This window comes from Nyctibius grandis, chromosome 31, assembly GCF_013368605.1.
Source record: "Nyctibius grandis isolate bNycGra1 chromosome 31, bNycGra1.pri, whole genome shotgun sequence".
Lineage (NCBI taxonomy): Eukaryota > Metazoa > Chordata > Aves > Nyctibiiformes > Nyctibiidae > Nyctibius > Nyctibius grandis.
The window spans coordinates 4,797,036-4,813,644 of record NC_090688.1 but is presented as its reverse complement, the minus strand read 5'-3'; the positions used below and the strand labels follow the sequence as shown (position 1 = coordinate 4,813,644).

The 16,609-nt window shown below is 70.7% G+C and overlaps 2 protein-coding genes across 2 annotated transcripts; one reads left to right on the top strand and one right to left on the bottom strand.

The window, feature by feature from the left end:
• Positions 1-642: 642 nt before the first annotated feature.
• Positions 643-9,201, bottom strand: JAK3 (Janus kinase 3). The gene is made up of 25 exons (XM_068420428.1): positions 9,118-9,201; positions 8,537-8,749; positions 8,329-8,452; positions 8,103-8,214; positions 7,431-7,576; positions 6,417-6,699; positions 6,211-6,333; positions 5,978-6,135; positions 5,635-5,746; positions 5,166-5,352; positions 4,528-4,649; positions 4,317-4,448; positions 4,141-4,225; positions 3,931-4,064; positions 3,605-3,743; positions 3,368-3,519; positions 2,546-2,696; positions 2,335-2,474; positions 1,897-2,086; positions 1,673-1,797; positions 1,378-1,550; positions 1,182-1,299; positions 982-1,092; positions 781-893; positions 643-692 (listed from the first exon to the last, which is right to left on the bottom strand). Exons 2-25 carry the CDS (start codon positions 8,739-8,741, stop codon positions 680-682), a joined length of 3,348 nt encoding a protein of 1,115 aa, XP_068276529.1. The 5' UTR covers positions 8,742-8,749; positions 9,118-9,201; the 3' UTR covers positions 643-679.
• A 763-nt stretch (positions 9,202-9,964) lies between these two features.
• On the top strand, positions 9,965-16,290 carry SLC5A5 (solute carrier family 5 member 5). The gene is made up of 15 exons (XM_068420949.1): positions 9,965-10,038; positions 11,281-11,689; positions 11,796-11,861; positions 12,142-12,193; positions 12,316-12,383; positions 12,472-12,626; positions 12,755-12,895; positions 13,920-14,049; positions 14,208-14,296; positions 14,407-14,519; positions 15,052-15,122; positions 15,350-15,436; positions 15,530-15,735; positions 15,875-15,978; positions 16,061-16,290. The coding sequence occupies exons 1-15, from the start codon at positions 9,965-9,967 to the stop codon at positions 16,288-16,290; spliced, it is 1,995 nt and encodes a 664-aa protein (XP_068277050.1).
• The last annotated feature ends 319 nt before the right edge of the window (positions 16,291-16,609 follow it).

The window sequence follows — 16,609 nt, the reverse complement described above, 5'->3', positions numbered from 1 at the left end:
AGGGCTGCTCGCAGCAAGCCCAGGGGGGTCCTTGCACCCGGGACCACCCCGGCACCACCCCGCAACGCCTTGAGCCGGTGGTTGCCCCCATCACTAACCCCCCCCGTGCCTGGGGGCTGCCGCCCTCGCCGGCCACCCCCGGCTCTCGGGGCTGCAGCCAGTTTGCTCCCCCGAAGGGGAAGGGCCCCATCCCAGAACCAGCGGTTTGGGGTCCCTTTGGGGACGCTGGGGTCGGGCTCTGCCCTGCACCCGGGGGTGCCCTGCCCAGGAAAGCCCAGGGTAAGTGCCAAGCCCGGGACCCCCATGCCAGGATGTCCTGTGGGCACCCTCACCCCTCCCTGCTGTTTCCCAGCCGACCTCCCCCAGCAGCTCCGCAGTGGCCGGACCCCCCGTGTCCCCTCTCCCCCCATGTCCCCTCTCCCCCCACGTCCCCTCTCACCTCACCCCAGCTGGCAAATTAACCAAACTTTACTAGAAAAGAGCCAAATCCCGCTGTGGCAACAGGCAGAAGGGGGCTAACAGCCAAGCAGCATCATGGGGGGGTCTGCCCGCAGGAGGCACGCGGTGCCCGTGCCTGGGTGGCATTGCAGGATGGGGGGCGACGGGGGCCACATCCCCTCCGCTGGCCCCGCAGCCGTTAAAGCCCGTCGAAGCGTCACCGTGGTCGTGTCCCCGTCCGTCACCGCCTGCTGCTGGGGAGGGAGGTGGGTGGCCGGGGCTGCAGCAGCACCCCTGGGGTCCCAACCGGGGTGAGGGTGGGGGGCTGTGGGGGGGGGGTACCTGCAGGCTTGGCTCCGGCCGTCCCGCAGCGCCTCGATCTTGGAGACCAGCTCCCCGAAGGTGGGTCTGGCGCCGGGGGCGAAAGCCCAGCAGCTCAGCATCAGCGTGTAGACCTGGGGGCGAGGGAAGGGGGCATCAGGGGAGCGGGGGGGACACCCCAGCACCCCCACCAGCCCCCGGGACCCCCGCCAGGGCTCTCACCTCCACGGGGCAGCCGGCCGGTGCCGGGAGCCGCCGGTTGTCCTTCAGGAGCTCCAGCAAGTGGCAGATGATCTGCGCTGGCTTCTCGGTGCCCATCATGCGGAGGAACTCCTGCGGGCACGGGGACGGCCATGGGCACGGCGCCACCGCGGCCGGGCGGGGGGCTCATCCCAGCCCCAGGGCGGGGGGGGGGGTCTCACCTCCGAGGGGCTCTTGCTCTTGTTGCTGTAGGTGAAGAGCTCGTAGAGGAGGACCCCGAAGCTCCAGGTGTCGGATGCCCGGGAGAAGATGTTGTCTGCCAGGGACTCGGGCGCGTACCTGCCGGCGGGAGGATGCTGAGCACCGGGTCCAGCCGGGCTGGCACCCCCATGTGTCCCCTCCCAGTGCCACCCTCACCAGAAAACGGGGCTCTGGCCGGGTTCCCGCACCACGTAATAGTCCTTGTCCTGCGGCAGCAGCTTGGCCAGCCCGAAGTCCCCGATCTTGACGTGGGTCTCGCTCTCCACCAGGATGTTCCTGCTCGCCAGGTCCCGGTGCACGCACCGCCGCGCCCCCAGGTACTCCATGCCCTGCGCCGGGTGCAGCCACTCACTGGGGCTGGCACCCGGCAGCAGCATCCCCAGCCGGACCCCCACGGTGAGCCCAGGGGGAGCAGGACCCCCTTTGCCACCCACCCCCTTTGCGGTCCCACCTTGCAGATCTGCCAGGCGTAGAGGAGCAGGGTCCCGTGCTCCAAGCGGGGCTGGTTCTTCTGCAGGTAGTCCCGCAGGCAGCCGTTGGGCAAGTACTCCATCACCAGCCGTAGCCCGCGCCGCCCTGCACGCACACCCATCACACGCCGGCCGGGATGCGGGGCTGCCCCGCTCCCTGCCCCGCTCCCGGCCCCGCTCCCTGCCCCGTCCCGGCCCCGCTCACCCCGGCTGGGGCAGACGCCGCGGTACCGGACGACGAAGTCGTGCTGCAGCGAGTGCAGGATGTGGATCTCCCGCTCGAAATCCCGCAGCTCCTTGGCCGAATCCTGCTGCAGCTTCTTCACGGCCACCAGCTCGCCCGTGCTGTCGCCCAGTGGGTCGTAGCGGCACAGCTCCACGCTCCCAAAGTTGCCCTGGCCGGGGGGGAGGAGGGATGTGGGATGCTGGGGTGTCTCGGGGGGGTCTCAGAGACCCCCACCCTGTCCCCAACACCTGATTCCCCCCCCCCAGAGGGCACAAACCGAGCGTTTCTCAGCTTTGGGGGGCAAAGCATCCCCCCGGGAGCCAGGGAGGCTTCGTGCCCCAAACGCAGGTAAGTTGGGGGGGTGCAAGAAATTCCTGCACTGAGTCTTGGGGTCGGGGCCCCTCTGCCCCCCCTCACCTTGCCCAGCAGCGAGATGTACTTGAGGTGCCGCTCCTCGAAGCGTGTGGGGTCCTGGCTCGTGGCGAGGGGCTCGTACCCCCAGAAGCTGTCCCGGAGCGTCGCGTCGGTGGGTGACAGGTCCGAGAGCAGCTCGTAATCTGGGGGAGGTGGCGGTGAGGGCACTGGGGGGGCTGGATCCCGTGTCCCCCCCCACCGTCCCGGGGCTCACCGGAGGTGATGAGGCTGTTGAGGTCGCGGATGAGGGCGCGGAAGCAGGGCCGGCGGCGGGGCTCGTAGTCCATGCACTGCGCGATGAGCGTGGCCAGCTCCGTCCACCGCGGCGCGGGGAGCTGGAGGCGGCTCTGGTAGAAATCCAGCTTCTGCAGGAGAGGGGGCTGGGGGCTGCCTGCGGGGTGCCCGGCTCTGTGCCCCCCCCAAAACAGCCCCCAACCATCCCCTGCACCAGGCTGAGCAAACCCCTCGCCCTGAGCATCACCCAAAGGCTGCGGGAGGTCGGGCTGGGGGGTGGCTACTGCCGGTCCCTGCAGCCCCCTCCGCCGCACACGGGGCTGGGGGGCTCTGGGTGCCCATCTCCCCCCCAGTGCTGCCCCTTTTCCAGTGGGACCTGGGTCACCGCAGCCTCCAGCCAGCAGAGAAATCCCGGGGTGCGATGAGTGGCACGTGGTCGTCTTCGGACAGCGGGTGAGTGAGCAGAGCCCAGGGGCAGCGGGATGGGGCAGGGGGTCGGGGCAGGAAGGTTGGGGCAGCAGGGTCGGGATGCAGTGGGATGGGGCAGGAGGGTCGGGGCAGGAGGGTCAGGGCAGGAGGGTCAGGATGCAGTGGGATGGGGCAGGAGGATGGGGATACAGTGGGATGGGGCAGGAGGGTTGGGGCAGGAAGGTTGGGATGCAATGGGATGGGGCAAGAGGGTCGGGGCAGGAGGGTCAGGATGCAGTGGGATGGGGCAGGGCAGCAGGGTTGGGATGCAGTGGGATGGGGCAGGAGGATTGGGATGCAGGGATTGGGGCACGGCAGGATGGGGCAGCCCGACCTTCTGGGGCTCCAGCAGGCTCACGGGCATGTTGCCACCACTGAAGATCTCCCAGAGGGTCGCCCCGAAGCTCCACTTGTCGGCCGGCAGCGCCAGGCTCTTGGGGTCACTGAGGCACTCGGGGGCCACCCAGGGGATGCGCTCCACCAGCACTGGGGACAGGGGGACGGCCCCGCTCAGCACCCGCCGGGGGGCCCTGCCACCCCCCCGACACCCTGAGCCCACCCAGGCACTCACTCTCCTTGGCCAGGACGGTGACGCTGACCCCGGGGTCGTTGAGTTTGATGAAGGGGGGGCAGCCGCTGGCCGCGTCCCCCTCCCGGGTCAGCAGCACCTTCTTGGCGGAGACGTTGCCGTGGGTGATTTTCTTGTCCTCCTGGGGAGGGGAAAGGGACCAGATGGGTGGGGGCTGTGGGGCTGTGGATGCACAGGGGCCGTGGGACGTGGATGGGTGGGAGCTGAAGGCTGCAGCTGCCCAGGAGCCACGGACCATGGATGCGCTGGAGCTGCAGGACCCAGCCGTGGGGGACCCGTGGCCCGCGGGACGCCAGGGCCCAGCTCACCAGGTAGTTGAGGGCGTATGCCAGCTGCTTGGCCACCTGCAGCTTCCAGCTCGTGGTCACCATCCCCTCGCCTCGGCTCTTCCTCAGGTAAAGGTCCAGGGGCCCGTGACGGACGTACTCCTGCACCATGACACCTGCGGGGGACGTGGCAGGGGTGGGTCTGGCACCTCCCAGCAGCGCGACCGTGGCACCACGGTGACGGGCACTCACTGTCCTTCCCCAGGCTGACGCCGTGCAGCAGGACCAGGTGCTTGTGGGAGAGCTGGCTCATGATGCTGGCGGCCTCCAGGAAGGACTGGGAGCGGGGAGAGGCTGCCTCAGGGGGGGCTGGGGGGACCCCCCGGTGCCAGGCTGGGGTGCGGGGGGGGGTGCTGTGCCCGCCTCACCTCGGCGCAGTTGCGGTGGCTGCTGTCCATGACCTTGAGCACCACCTCGGTCTGGTAGGACCCGTCCTCGTCCCGGTCCCGCCTGATGCCCTTGTAGATGTGGGTGAAGGAGCCCTGGCCCAGGCTCTCGCCCTGCGCGAGAGGGGGACGCTACGGGGGGGTCCCTGCCCACGCGCCCCCGTCCCGCTGGCACCCCGGGTCCCCCCCGTACCCGCGTGAGGCTCCGGGGGTCGATCTTGTGGAACATCATGTGGTGGGGGCTGCGGCGGGGGGCGGCGGGGGAGCCGGGGGGCCGGGGGCAGCCGCTGCGCACGATCAGCAGGTTGGACTTGGCTGGGGGGGGGCAGTGGCCATGAGGGGGGGCGGGGGCAGGCTGACCCCACGCCGTGACGTCACCGCCCACTCCGTGACGTCACAGCCTGCCCAGTGATGTCACAGCCTGCCCATTGATGTCACACAGTCCACTCCGTGACATCACAGCCTGCCCAGTGATGTAATGCAGCCCGCTCAGTGATGTTACAGCTGCTCCGTGATGTCACAGGCCAGTCTGTGATGTCACAGCCTGGTGTGTGATGTCACACAGCCTCTTCCATGACGTCACGTAGCTCATTTTATGACTTTGCCCAGCCCGCTCTGTGATGTCACAGAGACAGCTCTGTGACATCATACAACCTGCACTATGATGTCATACAACCCACTCTGTGACCTCACATAGCCCTCTCTGTGACATCACACCCCTGCCCTGTGACATCACGCAGCCCACCCTGTGACGTCACCCCCCTGCCCCATGACATCACGCCACCGCGGGCGCGCTCTGCCCTGTCCCCCTGCCCGCCCCGGCGGCGTCACCTCTGGGCAGGGGGGGGCAGCAGGCGGCCAGGCGCACGCGGGCCCCCCCCGCCTGCAGCCCGCAGCGCCCGTAGGTGCCCAGCAGCTCCCGCAGGCTGCAGAACCGCCGCGCCACCCCCAAGAGCCAGAAGGTCCCGTCCTCGTCCCTGCGGATCAGGCAGCGCTTGTAGTCGGGGCCGGAGCGGGTCTGCGGGGCGAGAGCCGGGCTCAGCGGCGCGGGGTCCCCCCCGGGAGTCCCCTCCCCTTGCCCTGCGGGTGCCCCGGGGCCGTGCCAGTCCCAAAGGGTGGCACCAGGGCTCAGCCCGGCTTTTCCCTCCCGGTGACACCGGCAGAGCCCGTGCGATGCGGCGCGGTGCCGTGCCCAGCGGGTGTGGGTGTGGGTGCCGGTGTGGGAGCCGGTGCCCAGCGGGTGCCGGTGTGGGTGCCAGTGCCCAGCGGGTGCGGGTGCCAGTGCTGGTGCGGGGCTCACCTGGGCACACACGGTCAGCAGGTAGCTGTCGAAGTCCTGCGGGCTGCGGCGCAGCACGTACAGCCCCGGGCGGCTCCCGGCCGCCTTCAGCCTCTGCACCGCGAACTCCGAGCTGCCACCGGCGGGGCTGGGTCAGGCACAGCGGGATCCCGTCCCCCGCCTCCCAGGGACCCCCCCCCCAGGGACCCCCCCCGCCACCACCACCGTGTCCCCAAAGGCGGTGGCCTGAGCATCGCCTGCCCGGCACTGGGCAGGATGGGGACCGGTGCCCGCCGCTCGTGTGGCTCCTGCCCAAGTGACTCCTTCCCCCATCACCCATGGGTGGGGGGGTCCCAGCACCCACCTGATGGGCCCGTGGCACTGGTTCTCCACGTCCTCCAGCAGCCGGGGGGGGGCCACCTCCTTGCAGAAGTAGTGCTGGGCATCCGCCGTCAGCCGGTAGTAGCCATCGACCAGAGCCACGAAGGAGCGGGCTGCGCCCAGCGTGGGGAACTCCAGCTCCTGGGGGAGGCAGGGGGTCAGCCCCGGCCCCCCCCACACCCCACCGGGGACCCCCCCACGCCCCCCCCGGCTCACCAGCACCCGGTTGTCGGTCCTGGTGAGGGTGACGACGCGGTTCTCCACGGGGCCGCCCTCCCGGCTCGCCTGCTTGATGCTGATGTCGGCGATGTTGGGGAAGTCGCAGAAGTGCTGGCGGCTCTGGGGGGGGGGGGGACACACGGTGGGGGGTGGTCTCTGTACCCCCCCACCCATCCCACCCGCAGCCTCCCGCCCACCCGCACCTCGGAGCCGCCGCAGCTCCAGGAGACGCCGCTGTCACCGGCCACGTGGATGGTGATGGCCGCGGCCGAGCCCGGCGCGCGCACGTGGAAGCTCTCCTCTGCCCAGCGCCGCTGCAGCCGCTCCAGGTCCAGCAGGTACTTGAGCTTGAGGCAGCGCCCGTCCGCCTGGCACCGCCCGATGCGCCGCAGGGACTCGCCGACGCGCCGGCGGATGCGCTTGCGGGTGAGGAAGCTGTGCTGGGCGATCTGGCACCGCAGAGGCGCCGGGATGCACGACTTGTAGCTGCCGGGGACGGGGAGGTGAGGCAGTGGTGGGTGCCAGGCTGTCCCCGTGGGTGCCAGGCTGTCCCCATGGGTGCCAGGCTGTCCCTGTGGGTGCCAGGCTGACCCCATGGGTGCCAAGCTGTCCTGATGGGTGCTGGGCCATCCCCATGGGTGCCAGGCTGTTCCCATCAGTGCCAGGCTGTCCCCAAGGGTGCCAGGCTGTCCCCAGGGATTCCGGGCTGACCCCACGGGTGCCAGGCTGTGCTGATGGGTGCTGGGCTGTCCCCATGGGTGCTGAGTTGTCCCCAAGGGTGCCAGGCTGTCCCTAGGGATGCCAAGCTGTCCTGATGGGTGCTGGGCCGTCCCCATGGGTGCCAGGCTGTTCCCATCAGTGCCAGACTGTCCCCAGGGACACTGGGCTGTCCCCACGGGTGCCAGGCTGTCCCCATGGGTGCCAGGCTGACCCCACGGGTGCCAGGCTGTCCCCATGGGTGCCAGGCTGTGCTGATGGGTGCTGGGCTGTCCCCATGGGTGCTGAGTTGTCCCCATGGGTGCTGAGTTGTCCCCAAGGGTGCCAGGCTGTCCCCATGGGTGCCAGGCTCTCCCCATGGGTGCCAGGCTGTCCTGATGGGTGCCAGGCTGTCCCCACAGGTGCTGGGCACTCCCCACGGGTGCCAGGCTCTCCCCATGGGTGCCAGGCTGTCCCCACGGGTGCCAGGCTGTCCCCAGGGTCCCCAGCCCCTGGCTCACCTGAGGTGGCTGCAGAGCTCGGCGGGGCTCTGCCGCTCCTCCTTGGCGATGCGCAGCATGTCCAGCACGGCCAGGCTCAGGCACTCCTCCTGCGTGGGCAGGCTCAGCGCCACGGCCACGCGTCCCCCGATGAAATCACTGCGGGACTGCGGAGGGCACAGGGGCTGGGGGGTTGGGTCCCCATGCCAGCCCCCCACACTGGGCTCATCTCCTGCCCAGGAGCCCCGATGCACCCCAAGACCCCCGGTGGCAGGTACCACCCCTGCCCCAGCTAACAGGAGCTTCAGGGGGTGCCCCTGCAGACCCCCCCCATCCCACTGGGCTGGCTGTGGGTGGTGGGGTGACCCCAGCCCCGGTGCCCACGTGAGTCACGTCCTGCCCTAGGCTCTGTTTTCCTCCTGTCTGGAGGACACAGTGACCCCCACCTCAGCGTCCTGGGGTCCCCGTGCCCAGCATGGGATGGCCACGAGCCACGCCAGCCAAGGACCCCCATCCCGCCGGCGGTGTGGCCAGGGGCTGGTGGGTGCTGGAGGAGGAGGGTGGCATGGCCCAGGGTGGTGCAGGGCATCGCTGCACTGAGGTTAATGTGTACCACACACCCGAGAAGCCACGTGGGACCCCACCTGCGGCCCCAGGCGCTGGGGACAGGGCCAGCAGCCTGGCAGGGCTCACCTGGGCAAAGAGGTAATCGATGACGGGGTAGTCCAGGACGGGGCTGGCCCGGTCCTTCAGCAGCTGGAAGCGGTGGGACTGTCCCAGCCCGCACCAGTTGGGGAAGAAGAACCTGGTGGGGAGAGTGGGGGGCGCTCAGTGCCGCATCCTGCAGGGCGCACAGCCCCTGGCACCCATCAGAGACCCCCCCCCAGGGCCGGGGCGGCCGTGTCCCCGCGGGCGGTACCTGAGCCGGTACACCACGACCTGGCTGCGGGAGTCCTCGACGGTGAAGACGTGGTTGGGGGCGAACCAGCAGCTGAGATCCTCGGTGGCCAGGGCGAAGAGCGGGTGGCAGACGGGCAGCACGCCTGGGGACAGAGCGGTGCTGTCCTCTGTGCCAAGGACGGGCACAGCCGGCACCCCGAGCCCCCGGTGCCAGGGATGATGCTCACCGCAGGCTTTGGCGGCGCGGACGCAGAGCTCCTCGGCCGTGTACTCGCCGAAGGTGAAGGTGAGGGTGCCAGCGGCGGTGCCCGGGGGGCAGCGCGGGGCGGGCGCCCGGTGGTACAGGTACACCTGGAGGGTGCCGGGCTCGGTGGAGGAGAGGCTGCAGGAGCGCTCCCCGATCAGCGGGGTCTCCTCGCCCAGCGGGGCCATGGTGGGTGCTGCAAGGATGGGGGGGGGGGGGGCTCAGTAATGGGGAGCTGGTGGCACCATCCCCTTCCCTGGGTGTGACCCACACGTGGGGCAGGACCTTGCCCCACACATGCCCTTCCCCTTGGCATCCTCCCCTCCCTGGGTGAAGCCCCGCAGCCAAGTTGCAGCATCTCCAGGGCTGGGGTCAGCCCGTCTGGGGAAGGCTGAAGGGGAAAATGAGGCACGCGGCTGTGGATAACCCCCCCCCCTCCAGCCGGCCCAGGGCATGCGCCCGCGCCCTCCATCGCTCCCCGGCGTGGGCAGGGAGGCCTCGGTGCCATCCCCGTGCCCGGCTGGGCTGGCGGGACCCCACAAACCCCCCGTGACCGTGTGGTACCTGCTGCCGTGCCGGTGGCCTCGCGTGTGCCCGGCGCTGGGCAGCGGGTCCCGGGCAGGGCTGTGCCGCCGGGCCGGGGCTCCTGGGCTCTGTAGGCGGCTGCTCAGAGGCTGCGAGTGCAGGAGAGCGACAAAAACCCCCCGGGTGACGGTGACTTCCTTCCTGCCCGCAGCCTGGGCGGCTTCCTGGCGAGGGCGGGGGGCAGAGCGGAGCCACCCCGGGGTGCAGGGACCAGCCAGGGGCCAAGGGACAGGGACCCCCGGGCACCCCATGGAGCACCTGCTGCTGTGGGTACCGCAGGGACGGGCGATGCTCGGGTGGCCCCGTCCTGGCCCACCCCAGCGCAGGGGGCTGGGTGCTGCCCACCCACCCCCGTACCCCATTGCTGGGGCCCTCATGGCCCCTTCGCCCCAGCCCTGCTCCAGCCAGCCCAGTCCCAGGGTGCCATCGGTGCCGCCGGTGCCACGGGGCTGGGCGTGTGCCCGGTGCCTCGCGGCGTCACTCGCACCCGCTGGCGGATGTGGCCGGGCCCGGCAGCCGCCGCTCGGTGTTTTTTTTTCCCCTTTCTGCTGCTCCAACCAGCTCGGCAAGGAGACGACGCCAGGGGCGAGGCAGGGAAGAGGGTCCTGCCCAGCCCTGTCCCCGGTGTTAGGGACAAGGCCACCAGGGCTGGAGCCGGAGCCCGGGGACCCTCCTCTGCCCCGCGGTGATGCCCTGGTGGCTCTGTCCTCATGTCAGGGCTGGTCCCGATCCCACGCTCGCCCCTGGGGTTTGGGGGCACGGTGAGGAAATCCCCACAGGAAAAAACCTGTCCAGGGGCTGGGCGAGACAGCGTTGGCACCCAGGAATGAGGAAGCCGGGCCACCCCCGCGCCCAGGTGCCACGTATCTTGATGGCCGGAGCCATCCCCTGCTCCCTGAGGTCAGCGGGCAGCTCCCACGCTGGCCCGGGGCTACCTGGATTCAGGGCGCGTGGGAGGGACGGGGCTATGGGTGCGGCCCCCCACGGCCCCATCCTCCCCCCTGAGGGTCCCTCCCCGACACCCCGGACCTCCCTCCTGGGGGCAGGTCACTCGCCACAGCCCCCCTTGCGCTGCCACCACCCCAACGCCCACCGAGGACATCGCGGCACCGTGCCACCGGGCTCCCCGCGGCCCCAGGACCCCCGGGCAGCCCCCCGCTGCCCCCTCCCCACCCCGGCACCGGCTCCTTGGCAGCCGCCGGCGAGCGAGCGGTTTTTTTTCTGAAGCTTTGGCTTTTGTTTGTTTGGAACCCCTCGGCTGGAGATAAGTTTGGCTCCGCTGGCGGCTCTGCCCCTCCCTGTTTGTGCTGCCGGGGCGGGGATCCCTCCCCTCCCGGCCCCGTCCTTCGTCCTTGGGGTGACTGGGGTGAGCCGGTGCCCGAGCGCACTCCGAAGCCGCCGGACCAGGCGCTGCCGCTGCGCTCTGCCTGCGGGCTCCGAACCGGGAGGTATCGGGGGGCAACGGCCTCGCTGGGCTCGGGACGTCCCTCCTGCGGCGTGGGCTTTGTGCCCTGCAGCCGGACACACGGCACGGAGCTTCCCGGGGACGGGGTTGGGATGGGACGGGATGGGACAGGACGGGATGGGATGGGGAGACAGGACGGGATGGGATGGGGTTGGGATGGGATGGGATGGGATGGGGGGAGAGGATGGGATGGGACAGGACGGGATGGGATGGGATAGGATGGGATGGGACAGGACGGGATGGGATGGGGTTGGGATGGGACAGGATGGGATGGGGGGACAGGACAGGACGGGATGGGATGGGATAGGATGGGATGGGGGGACAGGACGGGATGGGATGGGTTGGGATGGGACAGGATGGGATGGGGGGACAGGACAGGACGGGATGGGATGGGATGGGATAGGACGGGATGGGATGGGGGGACAGGACAGGACGGGATGGGATGGGATGGGGGGACAGGACGGGATGGGACAGGACGGGATGGGATGGGATGGGGAGGCAGCCACGCTCTCCGCCCCGTGCTCGGTCCTTTCTGCTGCGCGTCGCACGTCAGTCAATAATTGCACTGAGTTTTTTCCCCCATCCAGTTTTGCCGCCCTCGGATGCACCGGTGCTGCCGTGCCCCGGTCTAGCCGTGCGTGCCGCGTCCCCGTGCCGCGTCCCCGTCCCCCCCGTAGGTACCTGGCCGGGGGCTCCCCCTCTGCAGCCGCCACGCTGGCCCCGGCCGGCAGCCTGGACGTGTGGGTGCCGGAGCAACTGACCTTCAGCCTCTGGGACTACGGGGTCTTCGGGCTGATGCTGCTCATCTCCACCGGCATCGGGCTCTTCCACGGCCTCGCCAAAGGCGGCCAGAAAACCTCGGAGGATTTCTTCACGGGGGGCCGGCGGATGTCGGCGCTGCCCGTGGGGCTCTCGCTCTCGGCCAGCTTCATGTCGGCCATCCAGGTGCTGGGGGTGCCGGCCGAGGCGTACCGCTACGGGGCCAAATTCCTCTGGATGTGCCTGGGCCAGCTGCTCAACACGCTGCTCACCGCGCTCCTCTTCCTCCCCGTCTTCTACCGCCTGGGGCTCACCAGCACCTACGAGGTGGGCACGGCGCGGGGAGGGGGACACGCACCCTGCCCCGGCGCAGCCCCCCGGGGTGCCCCGACGCCGGCACGGCCCCGACGCCCTCCCTTGTCCTTGTCCCCAGTATCTGGAGCGACGGTTCAGCAGGAGCGTCCGGCTGTGCGGGACCCTGCAGTACGTGGTGGCCACGGTGCGTGTCCGGGGTGCACGGGTGGGGTGGGGACAGTGTGGGGACGGGGGGCTCGGATCCGCCGCTGCCCTCAGCCCCCCGGGGGAGCGTCCTCGGTCCCGTGCTCATGTTTTCCACGGCTCAAAGCAAACAGCGCCTGGCGGGTGCCCTGTTTGGAATGAAAACCCCAGTGTTTTCCCAGCGCCCGCACGCCGTGCTCGGGCGGCACCGTCACGCTGTCCCCTGCCCGGTGCCCGCGGTGCCGGGGGGCCGGGGCGCTGACCCCCCCCTCTCCCCACAGATGCTCTACACGGGGATCGTCATCTACGCCCCGGCTCTGATCCTCAACCAAGGTGTGGTGGGGACGTGGGGGCTGCTCCCCCTGTCCCCTGCTTTGGGGACATCTCAGCCCTGTCCCACCCCGGGTGTCACTCGCACCCTGGGGCTCCGCTCAGCACCTTCCTGTCACCTCCAGTGACCGGGCTGGACATCTGGGCCTCCCTGCTCTCCACCGGCGTCATCTGCACCTTCTACACCACCATAGTGAGCGTGGGAGCAGGGGGGGGTGTCCCCTGGGGGGTCCCCGAGGGTCCCCGGCGCTCACCCAGGTGACCCATCACCTCTGTCGCAGGGCGGGATGAAGGCTGTCATCTGGACCGACGTCTTCCAGGTCTTCGTGATGCTCTCGGGCTTCATCGCCATCATCATCCGGGGGGTGCTGCTGGCGGGGGGTCCCGGCAGGGTGCTGGCCATCGCCGCCAACGGCTCCAGGATGAACTTCGCCGAGTGAGTCCCACCTCACCACCCCGCTGCACCCTGACCCTGCTCCCCCTGCCCTGGGGTGCTGGAGGGGGCCGGGACCAGCCCTGGCTCATCCCCCTGCCCCTTCCCATGCCCTGTGCCACCGTGCCCAGCTTCAACCCGGACCCGCGGAGCCGCTACACGGTGTGGACCTTCCTGCTGGGCGGCACGCTGGTCTGGCTCTCCATGTACGGCGTCAACCAGGCGCAGGTCCAGCGCTACGTGGCCTGCAGGACAGAGCGGGAGGCCAGGATGTGAGTCTGGGGGCGCTGGGGGGGGGCTGGACCCCTGGGACCCGCCTGGGGCGGTGCAGGAGGGCGAGGGGCTGCGCTGGGCTGGGGGTGGCTGCACACCAGCCTGGCCCCCTCGGGGAGCCCAGTGCCTGCACCCCCGCATGGACCCTGCGCCCTTGGATGGACCCAGCACCCCCCTCCATGGACCCAACACCCCCCTCATGGACCCTGCGCCCCTGCATGGACCCTGCACCCCCTGCATGGCCCCAGCTCAGCCTCTGTACCCCTGTATGGCCCTGGCACCCCCGCACAGACCCAGCACCCCTGCATGGACCTTACACAGCCCCTGCATGGACCTTACACAGCCCCTGCACCCCTGCACGGCCCCTGCTCAACCTCTGCACCCCCGCACGGCCCCTGCACGCTTGTATGGACCCTGCACTCCTGCGTGGACCTTGCCCCCCAGCACAGATCCTGCTCGGACCCTGCAGGGACCCTACACAGCCCCTACACAGCCCCTGCAACCCCTACACAGACCCTACACAGCCCCTGCATAGTCCCTGCACTCCCTACACAGTCCCTACACAGCCCCTGCACCCCTACACAGCCCCTGCACCCCTGCATAGACCCTACACAGCCCCTACACAGCCCCTGCACCCCCCTACACAGCCCCTACACAGCCCCTGCCCCCCCCACACAACCCCTACACAGCCCCTGCATAGTCCCTGCACTCCCTACACAGCCCCTGCACTCCCTACACAGCCCCTGCACCCCTACACAGCCCCTGCACCCCCCTACACAGCCCCTACACAGCCCCTGCCCCCCCCACACAACCCCTACACAGCCCCTGCATAGTCCCTGCACTCCCTACACAGCCCCTGCACTCCCTACACAGCCCCTGCACCCCCCTACACAGCCCCTGCACAGCCCCTGCCCCCCCTACACAGCCCCTGCACAGCCCCTGCCCCCCCTACACAGCCCCTGCACAGTCCCTGCCCCCCTGCACAGCCCCTGCCCCCCCGCTCACCCCGTGCCCCCCTCGCAGGGCGCTGCTGGTGAACCAAGTGGGGCTCTTCTGCATCGTCTCCAGCGCGGTGGCCTGTGGCCTCGTCATGTTTGCGCTCTACAAGGACTGCGACCCCCTCCTCGCCGGCCACATCTCTGCCCCTGACCAGGTACCGGCCCCCCCGGCTCTGCCCTCTCCAGGGCCCAATGGAGGGCAGCGAGGTGGGAGGGCGACGGGGGGGTGGGCACCCTGGGTCTCAGCCCCGCTGCAGGGGCGGGGGTCCCGTGGGGTCCTGTCCCCCCCCAACATGCCCACCCCCCCCCCCAGTACATGCCCTACCTGGTCCTTGACATCTTCGAGACATTCCCGGGGGTGCCAGGGCTGTTCCTGGCTTGTGCCTACAGCGGGACCCTCAGGTGAGCACGGGGCACCCCTCACCCCCCCCCAAACCCCCCCGCAGAGGGGGGCTGTGCCCCCCGCCCCCCCCCGGCAGGGTGCCGGGGCTGAGCGGTGCCACCCGCCCCAGCACGGCCTCCACCAGCATCAACGCCATGGCGGCCGTCACCGTGGAGGACCTGGTCAAGCCCCGGCTGCCCGCGCTGTCCCCGCGGGGGCTGACCCTCGTCTCCAAGGGGCTGTGTGAGTGCGGGCGCGTGCCCGGGCTGTGCCATGCCATGCCGTGCCATCCCGCTCCATGCCGTGCCATGCTACCCCTTCCCGTGCTGCGTGGCACTGTCTCGTGCCGTGCTGTGTGGTGCCGTGCTGTGCCATGCCACCCTGTCCTGCACCGTGCTGTGCCATGCTGTGCCGTGCCACCCTGTCCTGCACCGTGCCGTGCTGTGCCATACTGCACCGTGCCATGCCACACCGTGCTGCACTGGTGCCATGCCGTGCCATGCTGCACAGCACCATGCCATGCTGTGCTGCACCGTGCTGTGCCGTGCCATGCCATGCTACCCCATCCTGTGCCATGCCGTGGTGCGCTGCGTGGTGCCGTGCTGTGCCACGCTACCCTGTCCTGCGCCATGCCACACCGTGCTGTGCTGTGCCACGCTGTGCTGTGCCATACTGCACCGTGCCATGCTGTGCTGTGCCGTGCCATGCCAAGCCGTGCTGCGCTGAGTGGTGCCATGCCCCGCCATGCCCCTGACCCTCTCCCCTCTCCCCGCAGCGCTCATCTATGGCACCTCGTGCATCACGGTGGCGGCTCTGGCCTCGCTGCTGGGCGGCGGCGTGCTGCAGGTGGGACAGCCCCGGCGTGGGGCTGAGCTCCCCCCCTGGCCCCCGCCACCCGCCAGCTCTGCCCGGCCGAGCGGGACCCGGCCACGCGCCGCTGGCCGCCGGAGAGCCCTCGAGCCGGCTGGGCTGCGGCACCGGGGGGTCTGGGGCAGAGCCAAGTACCCTCCTGCTCGCCCCCCGCGCCCCCCCGAGCCGGGGCAGTGGGGCAGAGCTCTCCGTCCCCCTCCCAGGGCTCCTTCACCGTCATGGGGGTGATCAGCGGCCCGCTGCTGGGCGCCTTCGTCCTGGGCATGTTCCTGCCCACGTGCACCACGGCCGTGAGTCCCACGGGGGGTTTGGGGGGGGGTCCAGGGGGGGGTCCTGCCGCAGCCGCTCCCCAGCGCTGTGCGGACCCCTCTCCTCTGCCGCAGGGCGTGCTGGGGGGCCTGGGCGCCGGCGTGGCCCTCTCCTTCTGGGTGGCCGTGGGGGCCACCATGTACCCCCCCAGCGATGCCACCATGGGGGTCCTGCCCACCTCCGGGGTCCTCTGCCAGCTCTACAACGGCACCGCCGGCGCCAACCGCACCGTCCTCCTGGGACCCCTGCCCCCCCGCCACGAGCCCCCGGCGCCGGCACGGTGAGGGGGGGGACACGGTGTGGATGGGGTGGGGGGATGGCGGCTGGGGGCGGTCCTGGGGGGGGTGTGGGTGGCTTTTCTTGTTCACGGCGCTGTCACACCGCTGTCCCTGCCGGTCCCCGACCCCCTCCCCTCGCAGGCCGGCCGTCGTGGGTGACTTCTACGCCATCTCCTACCTGTACTACGGGGCGCTGGGGACCCTCACCACGGTGGTGGCGGGGGTCCTGCTCAGCTTCCTGCCAGGTGAGGCTGGGGGCCGGGCGGGGACGTGACCCAGTGCCAGGCCCCCCCCCAGCCCCTCCCCATGGCACCCCCTTTCTGGCAGGGCCGACCAAGCGGAGGCGGCTGCCCCCGGGCGTGCTGTGGTGGGACATCAGGAAGCAGACGGCCTCGGTGTACCCCACGGGCGCCAAGACCCCCGGGGAGGAGCCCTTGGGCAAGGGCGAAGCCCCCCAGGTGCTGCCGGGGAGGTCAGCCGGGGAGGCCGGCCCCCCCCGCGGCCCCCCCGAGCCTGGCACCGCCACCGACCTGCTGCTGCAGGAGACCCACGTGTAGGGTGCCGGGGCTGGGGGGACGCGGGTGGCCCGGCTGTGGGGGGGGTCCCCATCCCGGGGTCCCCAATAAAGCCGGAGCCGTTCCCTGGGAGGAGCCTGTGCTTGGGGGGGGGGGCTGGGGGGCGTCTGCCCGCCCCCCTGGGGGTGCCACTGGGGGGGGACACGGGGACAGGTACTGGGGGGACCGGGGGGGTCCTGCTGTGCCCATGGGGCAGGCCCCGCCCCCAAAGGTGACAAAGGACACCCCCCCAGGTGACAATGGGCTCTGCTGGGCCCCCCCCCACCCAGATAACAATGGGCCCTGCCCTGATAAGCCCCAC

What these genes read in the sequence shown, in the direction of transcription:
- JAK3 (XM_068420428.1), bottom strand. Translation starts at nt 8,741, where the DNA reads ATGGCCCCGCTGGGCGAGGAGACCCCGCTGATCGGGGAGCGCTCCTGC. An exon ending in GGACCGACAACCGGGTGCTG is followed by an intron (nt 6,136 to 6,210) that starts GTGAGCCGGGGG and finishes TGCCTCCCCCAG; the next exon opens with GAGCTGGAGTTCCCCACGCT. An exon ending in ACCCCCGGAGCCTCACGCGG is followed by an intron (nt 4,449 to 4,527) that starts GTACGGGGGGGA and finishes CCTCTCGCGCAG; the next exon opens with GGCGAGAGCCTGGGCCAGGG.
- SLC5A5 (XM_068420949.1), top strand. Translation starts at nt 9,965, where the DNA reads ATGAGGAAGCCGGGCCACCCCCGCGCCCAGGTGCCACGTATCTTGATG. An exon ending in GCACCTTCTACACCACCATA is followed by an intron (nt 12,384 to 12,471) that starts GTGAGCGTGGGA and finishes CCTCTGTCGCAG; the next exon opens with GGCGGGATGAAGGCTGTCAT. An exon ending in ACAGAGCGGGAGGCCAGGAT is followed by an intron (nt 12,896 to 13,919) that starts GTGAGTCTGGGG and finishes CCCCCCTCGCAG; the next exon opens with GGCGCTGCTGGTGAACCAAG.